Source organism: Kogia breviceps, chromosome 14, assembly GCF_026419965.1.
Source record: "Kogia breviceps isolate mKogBre1 chromosome 14, mKogBre1 haplotype 1, whole genome shotgun sequence".
NCBI classification, from domain to species: Eukaryota; Metazoa; Chordata; class Mammalia; order Artiodactyla; family Physeteridae; genus Kogia; species Kogia breviceps.
In genome coordinates, this window is record NC_081323.1 from 77162128 (window position 1) to 77187805 (window position 25678).

At 44.2% G+C, this 25678-nt stretch overlaps 1 protein-coding gene across 6 annotated transcripts in view; it reads left to right on the forward strand.

The window, feature by feature from the left end:
* Positions 1-25678, forward strand: part of CALN1 (calneuron 1) — a 467601-nt gene that overhangs the window by 124653 nt on the left and 317270 nt on the right. For all 6 annotated transcript variants that reach the window (XM_067014154.1, XM_067014155.1, XM_067014151.1 and 3 more), the window contains one exon: positions 6736-6860. In XM_067014154.1, coding sequence (XP_066870255.1) covers positions 6743-6860 — 118 coding nt within the window. In that variant the 5' untranslated portion in view covers positions 6736-6742. The remainder of the gene's footprint in view (positions 1-6735; positions 6861-25678) is intronic.

Sequence of the window (25678 nt, forward strand, 5' to 3'; positions counted from 1 at the left end):
TCTTGACATCTCTCAAGTCAAAGTATGTGGGGCTCTTTGGTTTTTTTTTTTTTTAACATCTTTGCTGAAGTATAATTGCTCTACAATGGTGTATTAGTTTCTGCATTAAAACAAAGTGAATCAGCTATACATATACATATGTCCCCATATCTCCTCCCTCTTACATCTCCCTCCCTCCCACTCTCCCTATCCTACCCCTCTAGGTGGTCACAAAACACCGAGCTGATCTCCCTCTGCTATGTGGCTGCTTCCCACTAGCTATCTATTTTATGTTTGGTAGTGTATATATGTCCATGCCACTCTCTCACTTTGTCCCAGCTTACCCTTCCCCCTCCCCGTATCCTCAAGTCCATTCTCTAGTAGGTCTGTGTCTTTATTCCCGTCTCGCCCCTAGGTTCTAAATGACCTTTTTTTTTAAGATTCCATATATATGTGTTAGCATACAGTATTTGTTTTTCTCTTTCTGACTTACTTCACTCTGTATGACAGACTCTAGGTCCATCCACCTCACTACAAATAACTCAATTTCATTTCTTTTTATGGCTGAGTAATATTCCATTGTATATATGTGCCACATCTTCTTTATCCATTCATTTGTTGATGGATACTTAGGTTGCTTCCATATCCTGGCTATTGTAAATAGAGCTGCAATGAACATTTTGGTACTTGACTCTATTTGAATTATGGTTTTCTCAGGGTATATGCCCAGTAGTGGGATTGCTGGGTCATGTGGTAGTTCTGTTTTTAGTTTTTTAAGGAACCTCCATTCTGTTCTCCATAGTGGCTGTATCAATTTACATTCCCACCAACAGTGCAAGAGGGTTCTCTTTTCTCCACTCTCTCCAGCATTTATTGTTTGTAGATATTTTGATGATGGCCATTCTGACCAGTGTGAAATGATATCTCATTGTAGTTTTGATTTGCATTTCTCTAATGACTAATGATGTTGAGCATCCTTTCATGTGTTTATTGGCCATCTGTATATCTTCTTTGGGGAAATGTCTATTTAGGTCTTCTGCTCATTTTTGGATTGGGTTGTTTGTTTTTTTTATATTGAGCTGCATGAGCTTGTAAATTTTTGAGATTAATCCTTTGTCAGTTGCTTCATTTGCAAATATTTTCTCCCATTCTGAGGGTTGTCTTTTGGTCTTGTTTATGGTTTCCTTTGCTGTACAAAAGCTTTTAAGTTTCATTAGGTCCCATTTGTTTATTTTTGTTTTTATTTCCATTTCTCTAGGAGGTGGGTCAAAAAGGATCTTGCTGTGATTTATGTCATAGAGTGTTCTGCCTATGTTTTCTTCTAAGAGTTTTATAGTGTCTTGCCTTACATTTAGGTCTTTAACCCATTTTGAGTTTATTTTTGTGTATGGTGTTAGGGAGTGTTCTAATTTCATTCTTTTACATGTAGCTGTCCAGTTTTCTCAGCACCACTTATTGAAGAGGCTGTCTTTTCTCCCCTGTATATTCTTGCCTCCTTTATCGAAGATAAGGTGACCATAGGTGCATGGGTTTATCCCTGGGCTTTCTATCCTGTTCCACTGATCAATATTTCTGTTTTTGTGCCAGTACCATACTGTCTTGATTACTGTAGCTTTGTAGTATAGTGTGAAGTCAGGGAGCCTGATTCCTCCAGCTCTGTTTTTCTTTCTCAAGATTGCTTTGGCTATTTGGGGTCTTTTGTGTTTCCATACAAATTGTGAAATTTTTTGTTCTATTCTGTGAAAAATGCCAGTGGTAGTTTAATAGGGATTGCATTGAATCTGTAGATTGCTTTGGGTAGTATAGTCATTTTCACAATGTTGATTCTTCCAATCCAAGAACATGGTATATCTCTCCATCTATTTGTATCATCTTAAATTTCTTTCATCAGTGTCTTATAATTTTTTGCATACAGGTCTTTTGTCTCCTTAGGTAGGTTTATTCCTAGATATTTTATTCTTTTTGTTGCCATGGTAAATGGGAGTGTTGTCTTTGGTTTATTACTTTGCCAAGAAATGTACCAGTTCTTCGAACCTGAAAACAGGAACTCACCCCTTTGTTTTTAACCTGCTGACATCTTGTCCTTGATGTGACCATGATGCCAGGTGATACCCAGGAAATTGACTCTTTTTCAGCTCTGGTGCTTTTCATTCAAATAGCCCCCTCCTCCTGATACAGTCAGCTGCTTGCTGATACTGCTCAGCACTGGGGCCCCCAGTGCTCTGTTGCTGACATTCTGGATCCCTTGGCACCTTAGTGTGCAATGCCAGCCAGATCCTCTCTGAAACTCACCCTCTGCCAGGTCCTTCCTGACCCTCCTTCAAAACACAGTGTGTTTTATCTTCCACCTAACACATCATGAATTTCTTTTGCCCTTCATCCTACTTCACGTAATCCTTAGCAAAGAATTACTGATGATGTTTATTGAGAACGTACCTGATGCTAAATCAAGTGCTTTCCATACCTTATCTTATTTCATAGTTACAAAAATACTATTCAGTATGTATCCAAACCACAGTTTTACAGAGGAGGAGACTGAGGCTTACAGAGGTTAATTAATTTGCCTACATGGCTAATCAGAGCAGAGCTAGAATTTAAATCTAACACTGCTTTTGACCAGAAAGCCCTGATTCTTAGCCAGGAAACCATACTGCCTTAGAGAAAATACAGAAAAATTGTTCACATGGTAAACAGTCAAATAATATTTCTCAATGAGTAAAATGGCTCTTGAAAAGAAATATATATATATATTCATTGCCCACCATCTCTTTAAGTTTTAGCTCAGGACTGTGTTTTTCTTTGCTGGTGAACTTGTACATTTCCCTTCCATAGCCAAAGAGAGGATCTTGAAGCTTGGGTTTCCCCAGGTGGCTTGGAGTGAAATTTAGTCCTTAATTGCAGCAGCTGTTTTTAGCTTACTTGGTATAATGCTCTTCCCTTTTTTGAACATGACTTTATTTATCTATATGGCTGGTTCAATTGCACGTGTTTTCTTTCCCACTAGACTTTGAGCATTTTGGGTGAATGAACTGAATAGGTACCTAATTTTGTAAGCTGCTTTTTCCAGAAGCAATTATGTTGGTCTTTCAAGTGGGACTCAGTTGTGACCAGTTTTTTTCTGCAAAGTACTCATCGTTTCTTCTGTGGCTGAACGTGGCTCGGACAGGCATGTTTGAGTATAACCTTGTTACCGCGGCTGTAAAAATGTGTGCGTGGCCGGTCCAAAGCTTCAGGCAACCAAGTAAAAGGTGATAATGGGAAGCTATTTACAAAATGCTGAGAAACTAGAGAGATGAGTGGTGAAATGGGGAGAAACGCCTTCCGGGCCTGTATTGACCTGAGGGGGGCCTCCCTCCAGGTGGCAAAATTAGAGAAGATCGGTGTGAGTATTTCCCCATGTTAAGGAAGGATTTAAAACGATGGTTAAAAATTACAGCTGGTGAGACTGCTGGGTCCCGGGGCCAGTGCTGAGAGGGAAGCGTCAGCCAGTGTTGATGTCTCATCCCCTGGACCATGGGAATCTGTCCAGGCTGAAATGACCATGGCCACACATGGCGCCCCAAATCAGGACTGGCCTTAGGAAAGGGAGAGCAGTCCTAGCTTGTGCATCTGATTCTCACCTTTAAACCTGTTTGGTCTGAAATCTAACTTTGAGAAAAGAGGAGATGGTAATTGAATTCTTTTTCCAAAGAAAGGTTCTTGCCTATTTATGCATAAGGATAGATTTGGCCAGGAGGGGGAAAGTCTGACTTATATCAATAGTTAGCTGAAGATGTACCCCTTACAACTGGCAAAGGCATGCGTACTCTGGAACTCCCCCCACTCCCCCACCCCCGGTCACTTGCAGTTGCCCCGTGGATGTATGTATGTTTTGTTAGCTGTGCAGAGTTAAGACTGGGCTGGAGGCTGGCAGCTGGCTCTTTTGCCTCTGCCATGTGTTTTGGGCCCAGAACATTTGTGAGAGTTGCCCCAGTTGTTATGGTGAGAGAAAAGTACCTCTGATAGAAATAGAGAAATCAGGAAGTGTGGCCTATTTTTTAGGAAGATAATTAGTTCGTTTTTCTACATCTTGAGTTTGAAATGAGAGTTTGACATCCAGGTGGAAATGTCTGGTGCTGAGCTGAGGCTGCTTAGTTGAAAGAGAGCTTAGGTGGCTTGTGTTCTAGATGGGATTCTTTAACTAACTGGCATTCTGCTCTTGGTCAAGCCCTGTAACTTTTAAGAGTCTCTTGGGTTGATCTCTAAGTCAGCAGCTCTCAGCCCATACAGGGGTACGCTGGGGTGAGTTCTAGTTGGGAGGGAGAGAGAGGAAGGGGCGTCCTCTCGGGCCTGTCACTCAGTGGTGTCACAAGGAAAAGAAGACAGGGGCCCCCACCCCCCTCCAAACATCCTTCATCAGGGACAGTCGCTGTCATGAGTGTGGCTTGAGGGATGGCAAGGTTTGGGAGGCCTGAAGCCCTGAGCAGTCATCCCCAGAGACTGGCCTTCTGTCACTGTCTCTTCCTGTAATTTACACCTTGTTACTCAGCAGGGCCTGGAGGGGCCGCTAGGACCACTCCAGCTTAATGCACAGATGCAAACTTTAGTGCCCAAAGGGGTCCTATGGAGGACTCACATGGAGAATGACAGGTGTATATGGGGAGAGAGCACAGGGGCCGATTCTCTCCCACAGAACCCCTGTCAGGGAGGCCCTCAGCCTCTGCTTGGATGCCCCCATTGGCGGGGAGATTACCCCTTCTGGTGCTGCCCAGTTTACCTTCCTCCTGGAGCTCTGTTAAAAGGGTGTTCCCTACCCGCACCCTAGAATTGACTCCCCCTCCTGACTGCCAATTCCCTAATTCCACCCAGAGGCTTCTCACTCCTCTTAGCCCCCTTTGCAGATGGTGAAGCAGAACCGGACATGCTCCATGGCTCACTCACTATAACAGAGCTTGCTCTTTCCCCTTTGGAGAGATCCAACTTTCTCTCTTTCTCTCTTTTTTCATGTTCTTTTCCATTATAGTTTATTACAGGATATTGAATATAGTTCCCGGTGCTAAAAAATAAGACCTTGTGTGTTTTTTTTTTTAACATCTTTATTGGAGTATAATTGCTTTATGGTGGTGTATTAGTTTCTGCTGTATAGCAAAGTGAATCAGCTATATGTATACATATATCCCCATATCTCCTCCCTCTTGTGTCTCCCTCCCTCCCACCCTCCCTGTCCCACCCCTCTAGGTGGTCACAAAGCACCCAGCTGATCTCCCTGTGCTATGCAGCTGCTTCCCACTAGCTAGCTATTTTACGTTTGGTGGTGTATATATGTCCCTGCCACTCTCTCACTTCGTCCCAGCTTACCCTTCCCTCTCCTTGTGTCCTCAAGTCCATTCTTTATGTCTGCATCTTTTTTCCTGTCCTGCCCCTAGATGACCTTGTGTTTTATCCATTCAGTATATAATACTTTGCATCCCAAACTCCCAGTCCAACCCTCCCCTGCCCCCCCACCCTTGGCAACCACAAGTCTGTTCTCTATGTCTGTGAGTCTGTTTTGTAGATAAGTTCATCTATGTTCTATTTTAGATTCCACATATAAGTGATATCGTATATTTGTCTTCCTCTTTCTGACTTACTTCGCTCAGTATGATAATCTCTTGGTCCATCCATGTTGCTGCAAATGGCATTATTTTGTTCTTTCTTATGGCTGAGTAGTATTCCATTGTATGTATGTACCACATCTTCTTTATCCATTCATCTGTCGATGGACATTTAGGTTGTTTCCATGTCTTGGCTATTGTAAATAGTGCTGCTGTGAACATAGGGGTGCATGTATCTTTTTGAATTAAGAGTTTTGTCTGGATATATGCCCAGGAGTGGGATTGCTGGATCATATGGCAACTCTAGTTTTTTGAGGAACCTCCATGCTGTGCGAGACCCATCCTTCTAACTGTGTCTCTCTTCCCTCCCTTTCACTTTAGTCTGGAGCCTCTGGCCCGCCTTGTACTGGTGGGAACTTCAGAGTCCCAGGGATGGTGCCCTGGTACGAGGAGCTTGGAGGGTTTGTTCATCTGGTCTAAGGGGATGCTTTCATTTCCTGTGAGCATGCTGGAAGCTGCTTTGTTTTGGGGACACCTTGAGATGCTGCCCACCTTTCCTGCAGGGCAGGTGTGATTGGTGTCTCAGAGGGCTATGCTCACGAGCCACTCGTGCGGGCAGGTACAGGGCTCCTTCTCAGAGGTACAGACTGTTGTCTGTGTTTACTCAGAGTCTGACATTTCCGACCTGCTTTGAGTGCAGTGTAAGCGCAGCACCTGCTTTACCTGGGAAAAGTGAAACACTTGGATTTCCACACAGTCACGGCTAAGACATATGGTCACTGGGCAGCCTCACATTTTGGGGTGTGTAGTCCTTTCCTATGAGGATGGAGGAAGGGTTTATCAGGCCAGGGAAAGGAGCAGAGAGTATCCTTGTTTGCATGGAGAGACAGTTGGGTGGTGCCGGGGTATCCCACCGTCTGCCAGGACCACATGGCTCAAGTTCATCATTAAATGGGGAAAATGAAGTAAGATGTACAATGAAGGAAGGGGTAGAACTTGGGATCCTTCGGGAATTGCTCTGGCCGCGGGAGCCCTGGAACTCTCTGACTTTCCCTCTACTGATGTTATTGTTATTTAAAAAATACTCCTGGCCATCTGAACACCAGGGTGGTCCTTCAAGGAAGGAAAGGAGGAATGGATGATGATGTCTTTCTCTCCCCTGCCCCCTGTCTCTTGTGAGCAGGGAGAAGATGCCTTTTCACCACGTGACCGCCGGCCTGTTGTACAAGGGGAATTACCTCAACCGATCTCTCTCTGCCGGCAGCGACAGCGAACAGCTGGCCAACATCTCTGTGGAGGAGCTTGACGGTAAGGAGCCCGCCTTGCGCGGAGGCCGGCCACCCAAGGGAGGCATCTGGGGCTATCGTGCGTCTGAGGCGCCGGCCGTCAGCTCTGGCCAAGTCTAACCACGATGCAGCAGGAAAGAGTTCAGAGATCACTTCTGCCTAAATGACTTCTTTGTGTGGGATGGACCTGGTAGCCTGAAAAACCTATGGTGTATATTTTGGTTCCTTTGGATACCGAAAGGAACCCTTTGACTGGGGAGACGGGCTTCTACTCCTGCCACGTGTTTTCCAGTTGATGGAATCTTTTTTTTTTTTTCCTTTAATAAATTTATTTATTTATCTATTTATTTTTGGCTGTGTTGGGTCTTCGCCGCTGTGGGCAGGCTTTCTCTAGTTGCAGCTGGTGGGAGCTACTCTTTGTTGTGACGTGCGGGCTTTTCATTGTCATGGCTTCTCTTGTTGCAGAGCACGGGCTCTAGAGCGCAGGCTCAGTAGTTGTGGTGCCCGGGCTTGGCGGCTCCGCGGCACGTGGGATCTTCCCGGACCAGGGCTCGAACCCGTGTCCCCTGCATCGGCAGGCGGATTCTTAACCACTGCGCCACCAGGGAAGCCCCAGCTGATGGAATCTTGATCGCCAGTAGTGTTGCCCTGTTTCCATCTTGTCATTCACCATGGGGCCCAGCTGCAGGGAGGTCACAGACCTGTTAAATGGCCGTCTCTTGACTTGTGGCCATGGTGCTCTGAATCCTGCCCAGATCAGAATCATCTGGAAGCTGTGTCTAGGTGGGAATGGCTGGCAATTATTTTGATTGCCTCTGTGCCTCTGTAACAGTGTAGCCTTGGCTTTGGGATGCGAACGAACCCGGGGACAAGGTGACTGAATTCGTCCTGGGACTGCGCCCCTTTGTATCCTGGGGAGATCAACTCCTTGATTAAAAAAAAAAAAAATTGAAACAAGGAAGAAGGTTTTTATTTTTGTTTTTTAGGGTAGAGAATTAGGTTGATTCAGCCAGATGTTTGCCTAGGTACTGCATCTGCTGAGGCCACGCCAGATTGCTTTCCCTTCTTGTTTTGGAATGCTGTGTTCCTGGTGACACTGTTTTACAACAAGAAGTTTAAATTTACTTTCTAAAATAGGGAAGTTAAAATTACCCCAGATGGCCCATGTCTTTGCTTTGAGTGTAATGGTCCGAACCAGTGTGATTTCTTCGTGCACATTTCTTACAAGGGGTATGGTAAGCAGGGAGATTCATCTCTGGGCCTGGGAAGACAGACTCGCTTCATGAAGGGCGCGAGATGGGGCAGGCAAAGGACAGGGCCGTCGGATAGCTTTCTTGCTCTCACCCGTGTTGTTTGCTTGCTTCTCGACAGGCATACCATGGGTTATTACGCTTTGCTTTATTGCACTTTGCAGATACTGCATATTTTTACGGATTGAAGGTTTGGGGCAACGCTGCATTGTCAGATGCTGGCTAGCATTTTTTAGCAATAAAATTTTTTTAGAATTAAGGTATGTACATTGTTTGTTTGGACCTAATGCGTTCACACATTTAATAGACTACAGCGTAGTGCAAACATAACTTTTATATGCCCTGGGAAACTAAAAGATTCGGTGATTCGCTTTATTGTGCTATTTGCTTTATTGCAGTGGTCTGGAACCGAGTGCGCGGTATCTCTGAAGCCTACCTGTAGAGGCTTGTTTATGTCCATGATGGAACAATGGAGCTCAGGGGCCGGTGGGCTGGGTCTGGAGGAGAGGCCAGAGGATATTAGAGGAAGGGGAGTGACGTGGGCAGAGCCAGACTCCCTAGGCCCAGCATCTGCTCACTGTGGTCCGGACAGACTGGGGGCCAGAGAGGAGAGCAGTATCCTCAGATCTCCTGGCCCTCAAGTGGCCAGAGGATATTTGGACAAGGACACGGAAGCAGAAAATAGAGCCCTGACCTCCTCCCAAATGAGCCCATCCTGGTGGCCACAAATAAGGCCGAGGCTGAGCTGGGTGTGTTGGCAAAGTGAGGTGAGGCCCAAGCTTTCCTGTGTCCTGGGGAGGAGTCCTACCTAGTGGAGAGCAGGGCAGTGGTGCATTGATTTGGGGGGGGGGGGGCTGGTTGCTGGGCTCCCCAGTTTTAGTCATCACTGAGCAGGGGGGACTGGGAGCCTCCTGTGTGGAGCCCTGTGGAGCAGAGGCCATGAGACTTGGGCAGAAAGTCTGTGTGTTTCGGGCAACTCTTTTTTTTTTTTTTTTTTTTTAATTGAGGTATCGTTGATTTACAATGTTGTGCTAGTACAGCAAAGTGTTTCAGTTATACATATACATATGTATATATATTCCTTTTCAGATTCTTTTCCTTTATAAGTTATTACAAAATATTGAGTATAGTTCCTTGTGCTATACAGTAGGTCCCTGTTGTTTGTCTATTTTATATATAGTAGTGTGTATAAGTTAACCCCAAACTCCTAATTTATCCCCACCTCCTTTCCCCTTTGGTAACCATAAGTTTGTTTTCTCTCTGTGGGTCTATTTGTTTTATATATAAGTTCATTTGTATCTTTTTTTTTTTTTTGATTCCACATATAAGCGATATCATATGATATTTCTCTTTCTCTGTCTGACTTACTTCACTTAGTATGATAAGCCCTAGGTCCATACATGTTGCTGCAAATGGCATTATTTCATTCTTTTTTTGCGGGTGAGTAATATTCCACTGTATAAATATACTACATCTTCTTTATCCATTCATCTGTCAATGCTCATTTACGTGGTTTCCATGTCTTGGCTGTTGTAAATAGTGCTGCACTGAACCGGGGGGGGGGGTGCATGTGTGCTTTAGAATTACGGTTTTCTCCGGATATACGGTGGGCAACTCTTGCAGAGGCTGCAATGACTAACCCAGTGAAGTTTGGAAATCATCTATCGCTTTCACATACCCTGGCTTTCCATTTTTCTTCCTCCTCCTTCCCAACTTTTTGCCATGAATAATCAAGAGATGATTTTTCCAAGACTTCTCAGAGTGATGGCTTTTTTCTCTGTGAAGTCTGGGCCACTGTCAGGGCGCATGGCTTTTCAAGAGATCCACTGCCTGGCTTTCGGCCCTTCTCCACCCGGGCACCGGCTGAACTCTATTCTTGGGCAAGCAGCAGAGCTCACCATCCTGCTGTTTCTGTCAGGCACAGGCAGCTGAATGGGGCTGAAAGGCGCCTTCTCAGCAGGTGAGACTAGCGGGGGGTAATTCTCACAGCCCTGGAGGTCCAGGTGGGTGGCCTTGGCCCCGGAAGCCCTGGTTGTGGGGGGCAGGGGTCCCTGGTTGAGTGAAGCTGGACTTTATGGCCTGAGGTCGGCTGGGGAAGATGCTGTATTTGTCCTTCAGGAGGGTAATCCAGGCTGTCAGCCTGGAGAAAGGCCATTTATTTTCTAGTGGAAGATTCCTTCTACTTACTTATTTATTTATCTTTGCCAAGGTGAACCCTGAGTTATGACTGCTTACGCTTTGTTACGAGCGTCTTGGGGCTCCAGGCAGGGCTGTGAGATGTGTTCTGAGTGCAGAACAGGCGGGCAGGGTCTGAAAACCAGCTGGCTTGAATCAGTTCAGAGGACTGCAGCTTGGTTCTTGGGGAAGCCAGTTTCCGAGACTGTGCTTGTTTGCTGTTCTCTTAGAGCTGCCCTGTGTCAGCCAAGCCCTAATATCCTACTGTTCGGGGCCGCTCATTTATCCTCACAGGACATGCGGTGCTGCACAGGGAGTTGACGTGTTGGACACTGGTGGATACTGAAGCATCCTTTGTGGTCCGGCCACCTTGGGTGCAGATGTTAGTTGGGTACCATCCCCCCACCGTGTGGCTGCAGCCTCTTGCTTATGGATCACCAAGGGCGGGTTCCCTCACCTGGTCAGGGTTTGTCAGTGGGGATGGAATGCCCCTTTCCTTCAGTGTAAGGATCAAGGGCACCCAGTCCATGAGCGGTTACCCTCTGAGAACGGGGCCACTCAACATGCAGGCCACCTCCAGTTGCCTTTCACTCTGGGAAGTTTCTACTTCTTCTCTTTAAACAAAGCTTATGAGGAAATAATGCAAAGCTGCATCAAATTGGCCAGACTGGAATTGGAAATCACCCAACAAACAGACTCAGCAATGATGAATTGGTTGAGATCCTTCCTTCCTTCCTCTTCATTCATATTTTCATTCCTGTTCATTCATTCATTACAGGAATGTTTACCCAAATGCTTTCTGGGTGGAGGAGGAATTCAAAGAAGTATAATCTTCATTGCCCGGCTCAAGGATTTTACAATCTACCCAGGGAGTTTATGTACATAGAAAATTTATTAGCAGTATCTTGTACTTTTAGAGTGTGTCATTTTATTAGATGCATGAATTATAATTTTTTAAAAATAGTTTTTTCATTGCTATTTATTGAATAATCTTGTGAGGCTGTCTTAATCTTAAACTGAGCTTGCCTCTTTCTGAAGTCTATCTATTTTCATTAATGTATGGTGTTCCATTGTATATAAATATACCTCAATTTCCGTATCCATTCTATTCAGGATGGATATTTGAGTTGTTTCCAGTTTGGGGCTATTAGGATGTAATCAACCTCCCCTTCTGTTGCAGCTGTGATGTTGGGGGCTGCTCTCCTCACGGCTCCCTGTGGCCACTGTGAAATGTCTGAGTGTGGGTATTTCACGTTATTTTTGCCAGTAACAGTGTCAGCCTCTCAGATTTCTTGGGTCTTCCTTTTAGCCTAGGTTAGTTTGCTGTCACATCTTAGTTGGTTGTTATTTCTGTTTTTTTCTTCAGGAATGCCTGCCATTCTAATGTTAGATCTTCATTCGATGTTTTCCACAAAATGCGTCTCTTCTCACATCATTTTTCTCTGTTTTACACTTCTACGCTCATTCTTGAGTCTGTCTACCACCTCGTTGATTTAGTTGTTTGCAGTCACTTAAAAAAATTTGTTTTTGATTCCCTTTAGAGTGTATTTTCATTATGGATGAAAGTTTCAGTTTCTCTGTAGTTTGATTTTATTTCAGTAGCTCCCCCTTAACTTTTTGGTCAAAGTGTAATACAGAAAAGTATTACTGTCCAGTTCAATTCTTATCAAACTTGAACATACATGCAGCAACCACCCAGGTTAAGGAATAATGTGTTACCAGCACCCTGAAGTACCCCTGAGGTCCTTCCTAATACTTCTTCCTCAAAGACAACCACTGCCCTGAATTACCTATCATCACTTAATTGTGTTTGTGTTTTTCCTTCATCTCAAGGGGGTTATATTACATTTATTGTTCTGCGTCCAACCTCTTTTCTTCAACATTATGCTTGTGAGACTTGACCGTGTTTTTGAGGGTAGTTGAAGTTCATTCATTTTCATTACTATATAGTGTTTCATCACATATAAATAGATCTCAGTTTATTTATCCATTATATTCTCAGTGGGTATTTGAGTTGTTTCCAGTTTGTAGCTATTAGGATATAGCCCTTGGTGTTGCTGCTGTGCTCTTCTCATGGCAACCTCTTACTCTTTTACTGGAGCCATATTTTTTTATTCTCTCCCAACTCTTTGTCTTATTGAGAACAATTTGTACACAGTTTGTGAAAATCTCTTCTATTTCTTGTCCTAAATTATATACAGAGGTTTTTTTTATAATAAATATGTTTTATAATATCTTTTATAATAAATATCTGTTTCTCCAAGTCTCCCAGCTGATGCTGGGAGACTTTGTTTTCCATTAGAAGATGTTTTTATATGGTCCCCTTTGCTTTTTTCTGTTCTGCTTTGTGACTCAGCAATGAGAGTTCTTTGTAGGTCCACGATCTGTCAGCAAACAAGGTTTATAAAGAGTCTCTAGCCTTCTTCCTTCTATCTTCACTTTATTGCAGACCTGGGATAATTTCCCCCTTTTCAGCCCCAGCTGGCGAGTCCAGTTTCTAGAAGACATTCATCTAGTCCATGGTTACTGGGTGGAGGGGGGATCTTGATGGCCCCTCCTCTTGGGTTTGCTCCTTATGTCACAGAATTCAATGAACTCCTTTATTCTTCTTTTCTTTTGGTCTCCTTCCTGTTCCCATTCTAGTATCCAACATTCTGGTACATATTCTGGCTCTCATCTCTCCCCCGCAAATTATCCAGGGTGGGACCCTCCCATGGCTCTTATTACTCTCAGAGAGTTATGTTCCCTGAAGGAGCTTAGAAAGGAGGTGCTGCTAAGGTGGGTTTGGGCTGAGGAATAGATCACAGTGGAGAACAGTTGCTGTGAAATAGGGACCGACTGCTTGATTTGCTGGTCCGCATAGCCTCTGGGTCCCTGGTGGGGCAAACAATGGTGATGAGCCAATGTCTTCCTTCCGTACGTGTTTCTCTGGTTCCCAGGGTGGGTGGAAATTGTGTTTCTCCAGTTTCATTGGTGTGGCAACTAGCAAAAATTCTCCTCAGGCTCTGACATGTGTATACATCTCAAAATTAATATTTCTGGGGATGTGCATACATTATCCTACATACATTTCTGGAGGGTATTTTAATTTGAGTTTGGGAGTGGATGTATCAATCTACCAACTTTGAAACACAAAAAACACCACTTCAGTAGCTGACTACCTCCATCTGGACTGTTCCAGAGCCACTGCATCTGCAGAACCAGTTTCCTCAACGGCCCCCTGTTTGCCTGATCCAGAGGACTCCCAAGTGTTTTTATTCCAGACTTCCTGCAGCATCTGGCAGCATTGCTCACACCCTTGGTTTTGGTTTGTCACTGCCTTGGCATCCATGTCACTAGCTGGCTCTCCTCCTTCCTCTTTTCTACCTCTTTGACATTCCCCTCATCTTCTGCCCACTGCTGATGCACTGTTTTTCCCCGGGGTTGGTTTTTGCTGTCATGCCCAAGGGCAACTGCATACCGATTGCCTCGGGATAGATATCTTTGATCCCTGCCTCCCTCCTGAATTCTAGACCTGCTACCTGTAGTCCTGTGTAGATGTCCCACGAGTCCCTTAAACTCCAGTGATCCAAAGCTGGACAGATTTTTTTTTTTTTTTTTCTCTCTCTCAAACTGCTCCTCCCCTGGAATTTTTCTCTGGAAATTATGTCACATTACACCCAGTCAGCCATGGTGGTAATTTGGGGGTCATCCTTGATTCCTCTTTTTCTCTTACTCCACACTTATCATTGGCAAAGCCCTGCAAATCAATTTCCTTCTCCTCTAACCACATGGCTGTTTTCTTGGGCCAGGTTCTCCCACCAGCTAGACAACTGCAGTCATCAAGAGGTGATCTCCTTGTGCCTCGTCCAGGATATCAGCCTTGTATCAGTTCAGTTCCATTTCACTGGAGGGATGCTTCTCAAATACACACTTGATTAGGTTATCATTTTTCCCTTCTTGTCCTACAAACACGCTCACACACACACACACACACACAAACACACATACACATATAAAACAACAGTGTATTTAATATTTCTTTAATCCTTTAAAAAAATTTTAAAATCTATAGAGGTTCTGGAAAGTACAGTGAACACCTGTATACCCTTTGTCTAATTTGCTGACATTACAGCATTTGCTTTCTCTCTCTTTTCCTTTTTCTCAACACACACGCACAATTTTTTCAGTTCTAGAATTTTAATTTGGTTCTTTTTTTATAGTTTCCATCTCTCTGCTGAAATACTCTGTTTACTCATTTAAACAATATTTTTCTTTAATTCTTTGGACATATTTTCCTAAATCTATAATAGCTCTTTAAAGTCTTTAGGTATTAAACCCATCATCTAGGCTCTAGATCATCTGTGGGCTGATTTCTGTTGTCTTTTTTAGATTATAGTCAAGTTTTCTTGTTTCTTTGCACACCTGTTAATATTTGGCTGTACACTGAACATTTTGAATGCTATGTTGTATCGACTCTGTGTTCTGTTAGCTTTCTTTGAAGAGGGCTGATTTTCTGTTCTAACAGGTAGTTCAGTTACTAGCCTACCACCTTAAACTTCTGTCGGTTCAATTTTGTTTTATTTTATGTTAGGGTAGATCTTTGGAAATCCCAAGGTGACTCCCAAGCCCCTCTAACTTGGCAGGGACTCAGCCTCCAAACTCTGTCTTCCTTGTGGATCTTGTCAGGGCTTGGTTTTAGGTTTTGTTCAGGTGGGTCTTATGTAGGCCTTCAGAGTGTGTCCCTTACTCTTAAGATGTGTCTTTCTAGTGTCTGGTTGCCTGGGGTATTAATGAGGTTTTTCAGACATCCCCCAGGGATGCTTAAATTCTAGCAGCTGTCTTCCATTCTCAACCTCATAGCAGCTGCTTCCTGGTAAGTCTGGTTTAATCTCAATTTGCACTTGGGTTGCCCAACCTTCAGCCAAGTATTCATAAGGAACCCACACACAGGCTTCCGAAGCCCCCCTCTCTGCATAATTTTCTTCCCTCTGCTGCTAGACCCCACAGATTCTAGCCCCTTCCCAATGTACTACCCCAATGTAACAACTGTGCTTGGGAAATTGTCCCTGGGCAGAGGGCCAGGGTGAACATGGGGCTCACCATGTGGATTTCCTCTTGCCCTGCAATTGCGGCCTTGTGCCGCCGGTTGTTTATGGCCTGCAAACTGTTGCTCTATGTATTTTGTTCAGGTACACGGTGGGAGGGTTATTCTCAAACCAGTTACTTTGTCACAGCAAAAGCTTATTAGTAGTAATTTGTTTTTAACCTGAACCAGTTAAAAGTAATTTTCAACCATCATAGCACTTTACCCTTTAACACTTCACTTCTGCCTGTAGTTCTGAAATGGCTCTCCATAGCCTATAGCTGTGTTAGCTATAGCACATCTCTGTGTCAGAGCATATGAAGCCCCGTGTGGCCTGGACCTTTCATTTTGTCTGCTTCAACTCCCTACTTGCCTTCTAGATCATTTCCTGCTGCCTCACAATCTCTCCTGCTTCCCTGCCTTTGTTTCAGTTGCTTCTTTCAGGAATGTTCTATCTACCTGGGAAAGACCTATCCATATTGTAAGTTTCAACATTGTCAGTTGTTGTCATGCTCCTCCTCCTCCTCACAGCTGTTTATTGAATGCTTACTATGTTCCAGGAACTGTTCAAAGTGCATGAGATGAATTAACTCATTTAACCCTCTCTCAATAATGCTCTGATGCAGGTATGATTATTAACCCCATTTTTGCAAATGTGGACAAGGGAGACATTAAGTAACCTTGTCCAAGGTCGCCTAACTAGCATGTATTGGAACGGGGATGCAGCCTACCACCTGGCTTCAGAGCTCGTGCTTTTTAAGTTCTATGTTCTGAATCCTCCCACCTGCTAAGTAAGACCCTTTGTGCCTTCCCTGCACCCTCATGTCACTATCATATATATCACTGCCACCACTGTGACACCTGGGTGAGAACTTGGCTGATTAGTCAAACTTTCAGTGGGTGGAGAGATATTTTTAAAGCTCTGTGTGAGCCCAGTGTGTTTCTCATGGAGAGCACAGGTGCACAGCAACCCAGAAAAGGCAGGTGATGGGCTTGAGTTCATGCTGGAAGGGGACTGCTTCCTGTGCTCTGAGCTCTGAAGAGCCCCTTTCCACCCCCACTTGTCTGGTACATCATATATTTTCTTGTCAAGAAGTCTCCCGCCACCCTTTTTTATTTCTCCTCTACTTGTGCTGGTTGATTTAGAAATCTGAGGCACACCCTACTAGCCTTTTTTGAGTTGCTTCCCTCTACGGGCTTTTCAAGTGGGGTTTTAAGAAGGCAGAAACGTTACTGTCACAAGAAGAGACGCTCTCAACTCTTATCTGAGAAGGCTGATGGCTCAAAGTTCTCTCCTCCAGAGGAGGCGATAAAACCTACACAATGAGCCACACATCCAACAGGAGTGGGAGTGCCAGATAGACAGCTCTGCTCCGGAGCTGGGAATTAGCCTCACAACCCTGGTCTTTTATCTACCTGGGTACTTTCCTCCTAGAGGCTTGACCTGCCTTTGAGCCTCGAGAGGGCAAGTCTTTTGTGGTGAGTGGTGAAGCTTTGTTAGCAGAACCAAGGAGGGATTTCTCTGATGGTAGCTGCTTCTAAGGGCCCACTCCTTAAAGGGATATTTGTCTAAGTCATCTTGATCTGAAAATGTGTTTTGATAGCTGTGGCCAAGAAGGAAACCTGAGTACCATCCCTGCCACTTTCATTTTCTTCATTGGTAATTTGTATACTGCCTGCTTCCCAAAGTGATGGAGACATCATATGATAAAAGAAGAAACACAAACTGCAAAGGCTGTCAGAATAGAAACAGGAAATAAAAATCCATATACCAAGAGGAAGAAAAAAATATGACAGTCCCTAACACTAATACATTTACTGTGAATGAGCATTAAATTTAGCTCCAGGCTTCCAGTTGGTTGGGGCAAAAAAGGTAACATACCTTATTCCAGTGACAACCTTCAAGGATCCTATTGGAAGAATAGTCTTCTCATTTGTATTTTAAATAGCAGCCCTTTGGCCCATAATAAAAATACCCAACATACAAGCATTTCGTATTGTTATTTCAAAGATGTTGGTGGCTTTCAGCTTTTTCTCAACCTCTAATTTCTGAAGGTTTTTTAAAACCTTTTTTCCCAAGTAATGGTGCCTTTTGATGGTGGTGATTCTCAGTGAAGGACTAGGTGCTAATCTTAGACTCCAGATATGGAAAGAGGAGGGCAGATGGTAGTTTAAAAAGCCTTCCCACCGGATGATGCTAAGTACCCCCTGTAGGACATGTTTCTCTGGTTTCCCCTCCTAAGAACCCTGCTTGAGATAGTAGGAAGAAGTGATATCTTGGTATAAAAGTTTCCTACATGTAGTTCCTTCCCTTCATGTAGGTCCTCTATGAAGGACCTACATCATAAAGCATGACCTTTGACTTGGGATATTTGTGGAACAGGAGTTACCAGCAATTCATCTCTGTCATAAAATAACCTTGATATTCTTCCTGTGGAACCTTCAGCTTTCAACAGAAATGCATCCTAATAGATCTGCTAAGGTAATTAAGCTCCACAGTGCTTCCCCAAATAACTGAGTAAGTTAACCTGTTGAGTCGAATTGTTCTGCATTATCCATCTGGATACTGAAGAGAGTTTGCCAAAACTCAACATTTTGATGTTGGCTTCGTTGATACTGAGCTGTTTCTCCTGGTGGTAATTGGCCAGCAGCAGGTTCAGCTGTTTCCTGGGACTACTGAGGAATGTGATATTAGCAATATGTTCCAGCAGGGATGGCTCACTGGTCTTTCCTCTTCACAGTGGCATCCGGAGCATCTCATCCAAACACTGCTCCAAACCATTTAAAAGCAGGTGATGAGCTAGGACACAGCCATTTAAAATATGAGTTTTCTCTATCAAGCTGGTCATTTCTACTTTCTCTAATTCTCAAGCTAGAAGAACACAGAATTCACATTGAGACCTATATTGCTGTATTGCTGTGTGACAAATTACTCCCAAACTTACTGGTTTAGAACAAAAAACATTTTTATCTCACAGTTTCTGTGGATCAGGAATACAGGAGTGGCAAAGATGGCTGGTGTGGCCCAGTGTCTTTCAAAAGGTTGCAGTCAAGACACTTACTGGTATTGCAATCATCTGAAGGCTTGACTGTGGCTGGGGAATCTATCCAAACTCACTCCCAGGGCTGTTGGCTGGAGGCCTCAGTTCCTTCCATGAGGGCCTCCCCTTAGGACTGCTTGAGTGACTTCATGACATGGGATTTGGCTTTTCCTAGAATGAATGATCATTTCATGATCTTGTCTCAGATGTCACATATTGTCACTTCTGCCACATACATTTGCTAAAAGTGAGTCATTAAATAGAGCTTATACTTAAGGTAAGTGGAATTAGGCTTCATTTTTGAAGGGATGAATATCAAAGCATTAGCAGGTGTATTTTAAAGCCACCAAAGAACATACAAATTGGCTTGGAGATGGCTTCTAGCTGTTGAATTGAAAACTAATGAAATGTTACAGAAAGTTCTAAAGTCATACTTAGCAATTTCTTTATGCAGTAAAGAAGAGAGGACCAAAGGTCATTGCTATAAAAATAGGAAATAAAGCCTACCTGACAGAGTAGGATCTCTGGAGTTCCACAGATCTGGCACTATTCCAGTCATACTACTTAGCAGTTGCAACAGGGCTGGCTAGCTCTTCTCCAATATCATTTCTTCCTTAGTAGAAGAAATTTTAGCTGGACAAGTGTGTGCTAGAATAAAGACTACATTTCCCAGTCTCCTTAAGAGCTAAGTGTGGCCATATTAGTAAGTTCTGGCCAATGAGATGTAAGCCAAAGTGACATCGGGCAACTTTGGTGCACCTTGCCTCTTCTTTATCCTTTCCTCCTTCTTATTACTGGAGTGGAAATGTCTTCATCTGACACCGTGAAGACAAAGATGGCTGAGTGGTGAGCTGGAAGGATCCCGGGTGCCTGAGGATAGTGGTACAGAGAGAAATTGACTTCTATTTCGTTTTTTTGGGCACTCACAGCTGAACCCAAACCCACTGGATCAGCAGCCGTATGACCACAGACAAGTAATCCAACCTTTAAACCTGTTTTCCCATTTAAATTAGTGTCTTACATATAATGCTACTTTTAAGAATCATCTGCTTACTATTTTTGAGGAGGAAGTATTGTTGTAGAAGATTAGAAGTGATGGATCTATTATTTCAAAGCATGGGAAGTTTGTCCTTTTTCTAATACATATATGACTATATTTCACATTCATCCATTGAAATGTGAAAGGAAGAGGTTCAGCAGGGGCAGAAAAGGGTGGAGTCAGCAGGGAAGGCTGGATGGCAGAGACCCAAAATGCCTCTATGTTCATCCCTGTGAGCAAACATCGTGGACGTTTAGACACATAGTGACTGCTCAGAAATACTTGTTGAATAAATGAATGCCAGGTCCTCTGATAAGAGAAGTTTGTCCCAAAGTGAGCTAATTGTTCCCGATTATTCATTCTGTAATGAGAGTGGAATTGGGATGGTGTACCTGGCAGTGAAACGTGGTTGATGTTGCATGGCATTTAGAGTCAGGTGCTCCGTGAGTTTTGGTTTTCTCGCACGTACATTGTGGATAACAGTATATGCTTCAAAGGGATAATACGAGGGAATATATGCAGGGTGAGTTACTATTGTATACGGTATGTAGTAAGTGCCCAATAAATACTAACAGTAGTAGTAATAGTAATTGTTGCTATTATTGTTGTTACGATGACGACGATGATGAAGATCGCCACAATAATGACAAGACACAGCCAGACAGAGGATTATTACTTCCACCTTGGGGCAGACTGGCTCCTTAGAGGAAAAAGCAAAACACTAGTCAGTATCCTATGCAGCTGTCCTGTCAGGACAGGCTCACTTCAGGAGGTGAATATGCCCCTAATTGGGAAGACCTTTCAGTGTGGAAGAGTCTCGGCGCCCCACCACGATTCTCTGTGTCTAAGCCCATAAGGACGTCTTTCCCGACCTTAACTTCAGCACTTTACCTTGCAAAGACCTTGTCCTCACTGGAGTGAAAGTAAGAGCCTAAGTTGTCAAAGGGGAGGAAAAGGACCCAATGACACTGACTTCCAAACCCTGGGTTGTCCTGAGAGATAGAACCAGACGTGGGAAACTTCTGCGGATGGTTGAACATTCAGGCTTTCCGGCTCCTCACTGGGACGCTTCCAAGGATCAGGAATGAACATGCCCATAAATTTCCTTTTTAAAAATATCTCACACGACTTATTCCATAGGTTGGAGCAGAGGTGGTGATGGTGGATAGGAAGGCTGAAATCATGGCCAGATGACCAGAACCCGTTCCCTTTTAGAAGGGGACATCGTCAGCTCTTTGAGTTCAGCACATTGGAAAGAATTCTTCCATTCCTTCCTCTTTGAACTGGTTGTGTTGGAATAACGAAGCTTTCTGGAAATGGAAGAGCCCAGCCATAGGTTTTGCTGGATGTAGCTTCTGTCCCTGTTTCCTGTTGTGTTCCCTTTGCTGGCTTTTTTCTCACTCTCCCAGGGCTCCCCTAACCTTATTTGCTTAAAATTCAAGGCTATTTTTGTTGTAATGTTTCTTCCAAACCATAGACATCAACCTTCAGTATTAATGGTTTGTTTGTAACACTAAAGTTTTATGGTGATAGTGAAAAAACTGTAGTCCCCCCACCCCACCCCGTAAAGCTGCTAAAACAAATGGCCCCAGGACCTAAAGTCATGCTGGCCTAGGGAATGTGCTGCTACCATTTTCATGCGCAGGCGTAGGGCTGGTTCTTAGCCTGGTGCCAGTTGGCTTTGCTGGTTATTACTCTGCTGGTATCCAGTAAAATGATCCTCAGGATACATAGCTCACCTCAGCCATCTGGGTGGCAATTTAACATCTCTGCCTAGAAGCATCTCAGGAAGGTTGAGTCCTAAAATTCTTGGTCTGATGCCTCTAAGCAATTTGTAGGAGATTTTATAGAGCTTAGTCTCTCTGCCCTCTGGTGCTCAGGTGGGGAGGGGGAGTCACGGGGACCACACCTGAGAATTCGCTGCTTCCTGCACCTCCCTGGTGCTTCTCCTCAGACCACCAAGTGCAGTTTCTTAGCCAGCACCTACTGGGGCTGCAAAAACTTCTGAGCATTTCAAGTGCATGACTGATCATGATTTGATGCTACTTTCTTTAAGAACCCTTCAGAGGCACCATCTGTTTCTGGTGTAATGACCTATATGGGGAAAGACTCTAAAAAAAATAGTTGATATATGTATATGTGTAACCGATTCACTTTGCTGCACGGCAGAAACGAATGCAACATTGTAAAGCAACTAGACTCCGATCAAAGTTTTTAAAAAAAGAACTGAAAGTCAACCCACTGGAGACAGTCAACGGGGCCCTTGAATATTGAATTCTGGGACTCATTAGCCTGGAGATACAGATTTTGGAATCTTCATGATATTGAAGTGACGGATTCAAGGAAAGAGGGCCAAAGACCAAACCCCAAGGCCCAGCAGCCGTGCATTCCATGGACCACAGGTGGTCACTGGTGACTGGGGGGTTGGGATGGACCACTTCTCAGCAGCTAAACTTCTTCAGACCCTTTAACTGTGCTTTGTATGCCATGGTTAGTCCCCTAGGACTATGAAGGATATGATATCCTTCATATTCTCAAAAGCAAAAATCCTCTATCAGAAGGAAGTACTCTTTGTGTTAGGAAATAGGTCACCTATGTGTGTTCAATTAATTTGTCTTATTGATTGATGGCGCCCCTCTCTTTCAAACTCTTTAAGTGAGAAACTTGCCTAAAACTCATCAGCTGCCTTAGATTTTCCAAGAAGTTTATGCTGGCTTCTGGCCACAGAAATCTCTTTTTTAGGGTATCATGGAAATCCTCTCTAGTTTTCTCTGCTAAATAGACCTACAAATAGATTGTGTTACTCCAAAGGTCACTCACCTATCATGAGGACTTCCCCAGGCCACCATCAGGCCAAGGATAAAGAGCTTGACTTCTTGGGACTTCCCTGGCGGTGCAGTGGTTAGGACTCTGTGCTTCCAGTGCTGGGGGCACAGGTTCGATCCCTGGTTGGGGAACTAAGATCCCACATGCCACAAAGTGTGGCCCCCCCAAAAAAGAGCTTGACTTCTTGCCTGCAGTGGCAAATTCCAGGGATTCTGGTGTTAGCCTGAACTTGGTTCAAATCCTAGACCTGACATGTATTATCTCTGTGCCCTTGGGCAAGTTTTACATACACATCTTCATGTCCTCATCTCTAAAATGGTGTCACATAGTTCCCGCCTCGTGGGGAGAGCATGTATTATGATGCCTGGTACATGGCAGTGTGCTCAGCAAGGGCTTTTAGTCTTCTTGCTTGGCAGGCCGTGGGGAAATTCGGAATTTCTTTTCTCTTTCTTCTATCCAGCCAACTCAAAAGTGGATTGAACAAAATTAGGAAGGGTGAAGGATGTTTTAAAGGGAGAGGACAAAACTAAGTCTCATATGTGAATCTGAAATTTGGTCACCTTTACATCTTTTTCAGGGTGTGTGTGTGTGTGTGTGTGTGTGTGTTTAGCGGGGAGGGGTGCTGAGAACCCAGGTTCTGGACTTGACCCTGAACCTTTTCCATAGAACCTCTGGAATTCCTCAGACCACAGGGGTCCTTCCACCTCTGACATGACGTCATGGCTGTGTGAAATTACAGTTCAACATTTTGCTGATGTGATTGGGCCGGGCATGCAGGGGAGAGAGATCCACGATTGTTGAGTATTTCTTACATACACTAGGCTATTTCTGTCATTCATCATCATCATCATCACCTGGTAGAGTCACTCTCCTCCCTCATCCAACTCTCATTTTCTCCTTCCCTTTGTTTGAACCTCAGACACACACTGGTTCTGCTGCAGGAGAGAGGTTGCCCAGGTAGGGGTACCGGAGATTCGGGTAATACCCAGGTTTGAAGGGCCCAGGGTGTATCTCCTCATCGTCTAGGTGTGACCAGGGCCAGGTTGCCAATGATTAAGGGAAGAACTCTTCAAGATGGAATGTCTTCCTTGAAGCATAGAGGCGATAAAGGCTGCCATCGAATGCAGCAGTAATAATGTGCCCATGAGTTGCCACATCTTGAAATGTATCCATCTGTTCAGTATATCTCTCTTTAAAGAATATTTAAGCGACATAAAACATCAAGGTATGTGCTAATGGCTTCAGGTTGACTTGTGGCCCTGTCACCGCTGTGAGCTCAGAAATAAACTGGCCCCTACACACACACACACACACACACACACACACACACACACACACACAACTGTAGAAAGATCATGTTTTCCTCCAAGCCTCTGATGATAGTTTTTGATTAAAATATGTCTCTTGGCTCAAAAGCATCGCCTATTCACGGCAAAACACATTTGTCTTCATAGAGAAAATGCCTTTGTGTGTGTGCTCGGCGTGGCTAGAAGTCACTTGGGAGGCTGATGAGTGGGGACAGTAGACAGCAGACCCAGGGCAGGGCACTCACACATCACATTGTACTTTCATGGCCTTAACAGATTGCCAGGCAGAGACAAATCCAGTCCATTCTCACAGTCATGTTCTTTGCGTTCTTCCCAAACTTGACCCAGTCCTGAGCAAATTCTAAACCAAAAATAACCCCCCAAGCAACCCTCCTTCCCCCAAACCCAGAAATTTGTAGAGAAGGCAGCTATAAAATTGTCCATTGCCAGGCTAAGGAAACTGGATGAGAAAAACCTCGTAGCAAGATTCTGCAGTGGGCAAAAAAGATAGCACGTCCTTGAGAAGGCCCAGAGGCTTCCTGAGTCTCAGTTTGTATCCCAGTAAAATGGGGATCATTATCTCAGAATTACACCTTGCCTCACACCGGAAAGTTATGAGAACCGAGGTACCAGTTATGTAGAGCTAATGCCTACATGAGAAATATTACAAAAGCCGAAGTTGTGAATTCGATGTGTTGAGTGGTTAAGAGTGCAGGCTCCGGAGCTCCACTGCGCACCCTGCATCCCTCTCATTCAGTTCTCACCACTGCTCTGACAAGGCCTTGCTGTTATGATTCTCATTTCCAGGTGAGGACATTGAAGCACAGAGAGGTTAAGTGACTGCCTCAAGGTCACACAGCTAGTGAGGACAAGCCAGGTCAAAGACACAGACTGTCTGACTCCCAAGCCCCCAGTGTTAACCTTAAATGGTGGTTAGCCTCTCATAATACTTATTCAGAGGATAAGCTCATATTTTTTTAAAAAAAATTATTTTATTCAAGTATAGTTGTTTTACCATGTTGTGTTAATTTCTGCTGTATGGCAAAGTGATTCAGTTTTCTATCTATCTATCTATTTATATTCTTTTCCATTATGGTTTGTTACAGGATACTGAATATCGTTCCCTGTGCTCTACAGTAGGACTTTGTTGTCTATCCATTCTCTATATCATAGTTTGCATCTGCTAAACTCCCATCCATCCCTTCCCCACCTCTCCTCCCCCTTGGCAACCACAAGTCTGTTCTCTATGTCTGTGAGTCTGTTTCTGTTTCGTAAATAAGTTCATCTGTGTCCTATTTTAGATTCCACGTGTAAGTGGTATCATGGTAGTTGTCTTTCTCCTTCTGATAAGCTCATTTTTTGAGGGGAGGAATCAGTGGCTAGGGAAAAAGAAAACTGAGTGCCTTTGGATAGAATTTGGTAGTTGAAAGCGAGGAGGGAGGGGCAGAGATAGCAGGATGGAGCTGGAGGGGAGAGGAAAGATTTGGAATGAGGACTGTTGGAAATTGTGGAGAAGAGTCTGAGTTCAAGGAGGGATCTTCACAGGACCAGCAAGGCTCATTGAAGGTTTATTTACTGTCGAAGATTCTGTGGATGTGTTGATGGCTACTGGGGGGAAGGTGTACGCTCTGGGCTGGTTCTGCCTCTACCAGGAATTAAGCGTGCAACCTTGGTCAGGCTCTTGACTTCTAGACCTGACAGAGGAGGTGGATGTGCTTGGGTGGCCTCTCTGTAGGGTTAGGGCGATGGTTTCACGGGATGTGCGCTGGTTTGTGTCTGGTGCTTTGTACAGGAAGATGGCACCTCCATGGCTCGTGGCTGGTGTCGCGGGGCTGGCGAGTCCATTGGAGTTTCAGCTGCAGCGACACTGAGCCGGGCAGTGGTGGTCTGAGTCCGTCCCCACTCAGGAGAGGCACTAGGCGGAGTGATGAACCTGCATGTCCCTGTCTAATCAGGTCACTTGGAACTATAGGATTCCTAGTTGCTTTTTGGCACAAGCCATGTGGTTTCCCAATATTTCTTTAATGAAGGAATCTGCGATCTTCCACTGCTGATGTGACTGTGCATTGTTTTACCTAGCTTTCCTTTCATCTTCTTGATGAAAAAATATTAAAATTTTTACCTTTCTCTTGTATCT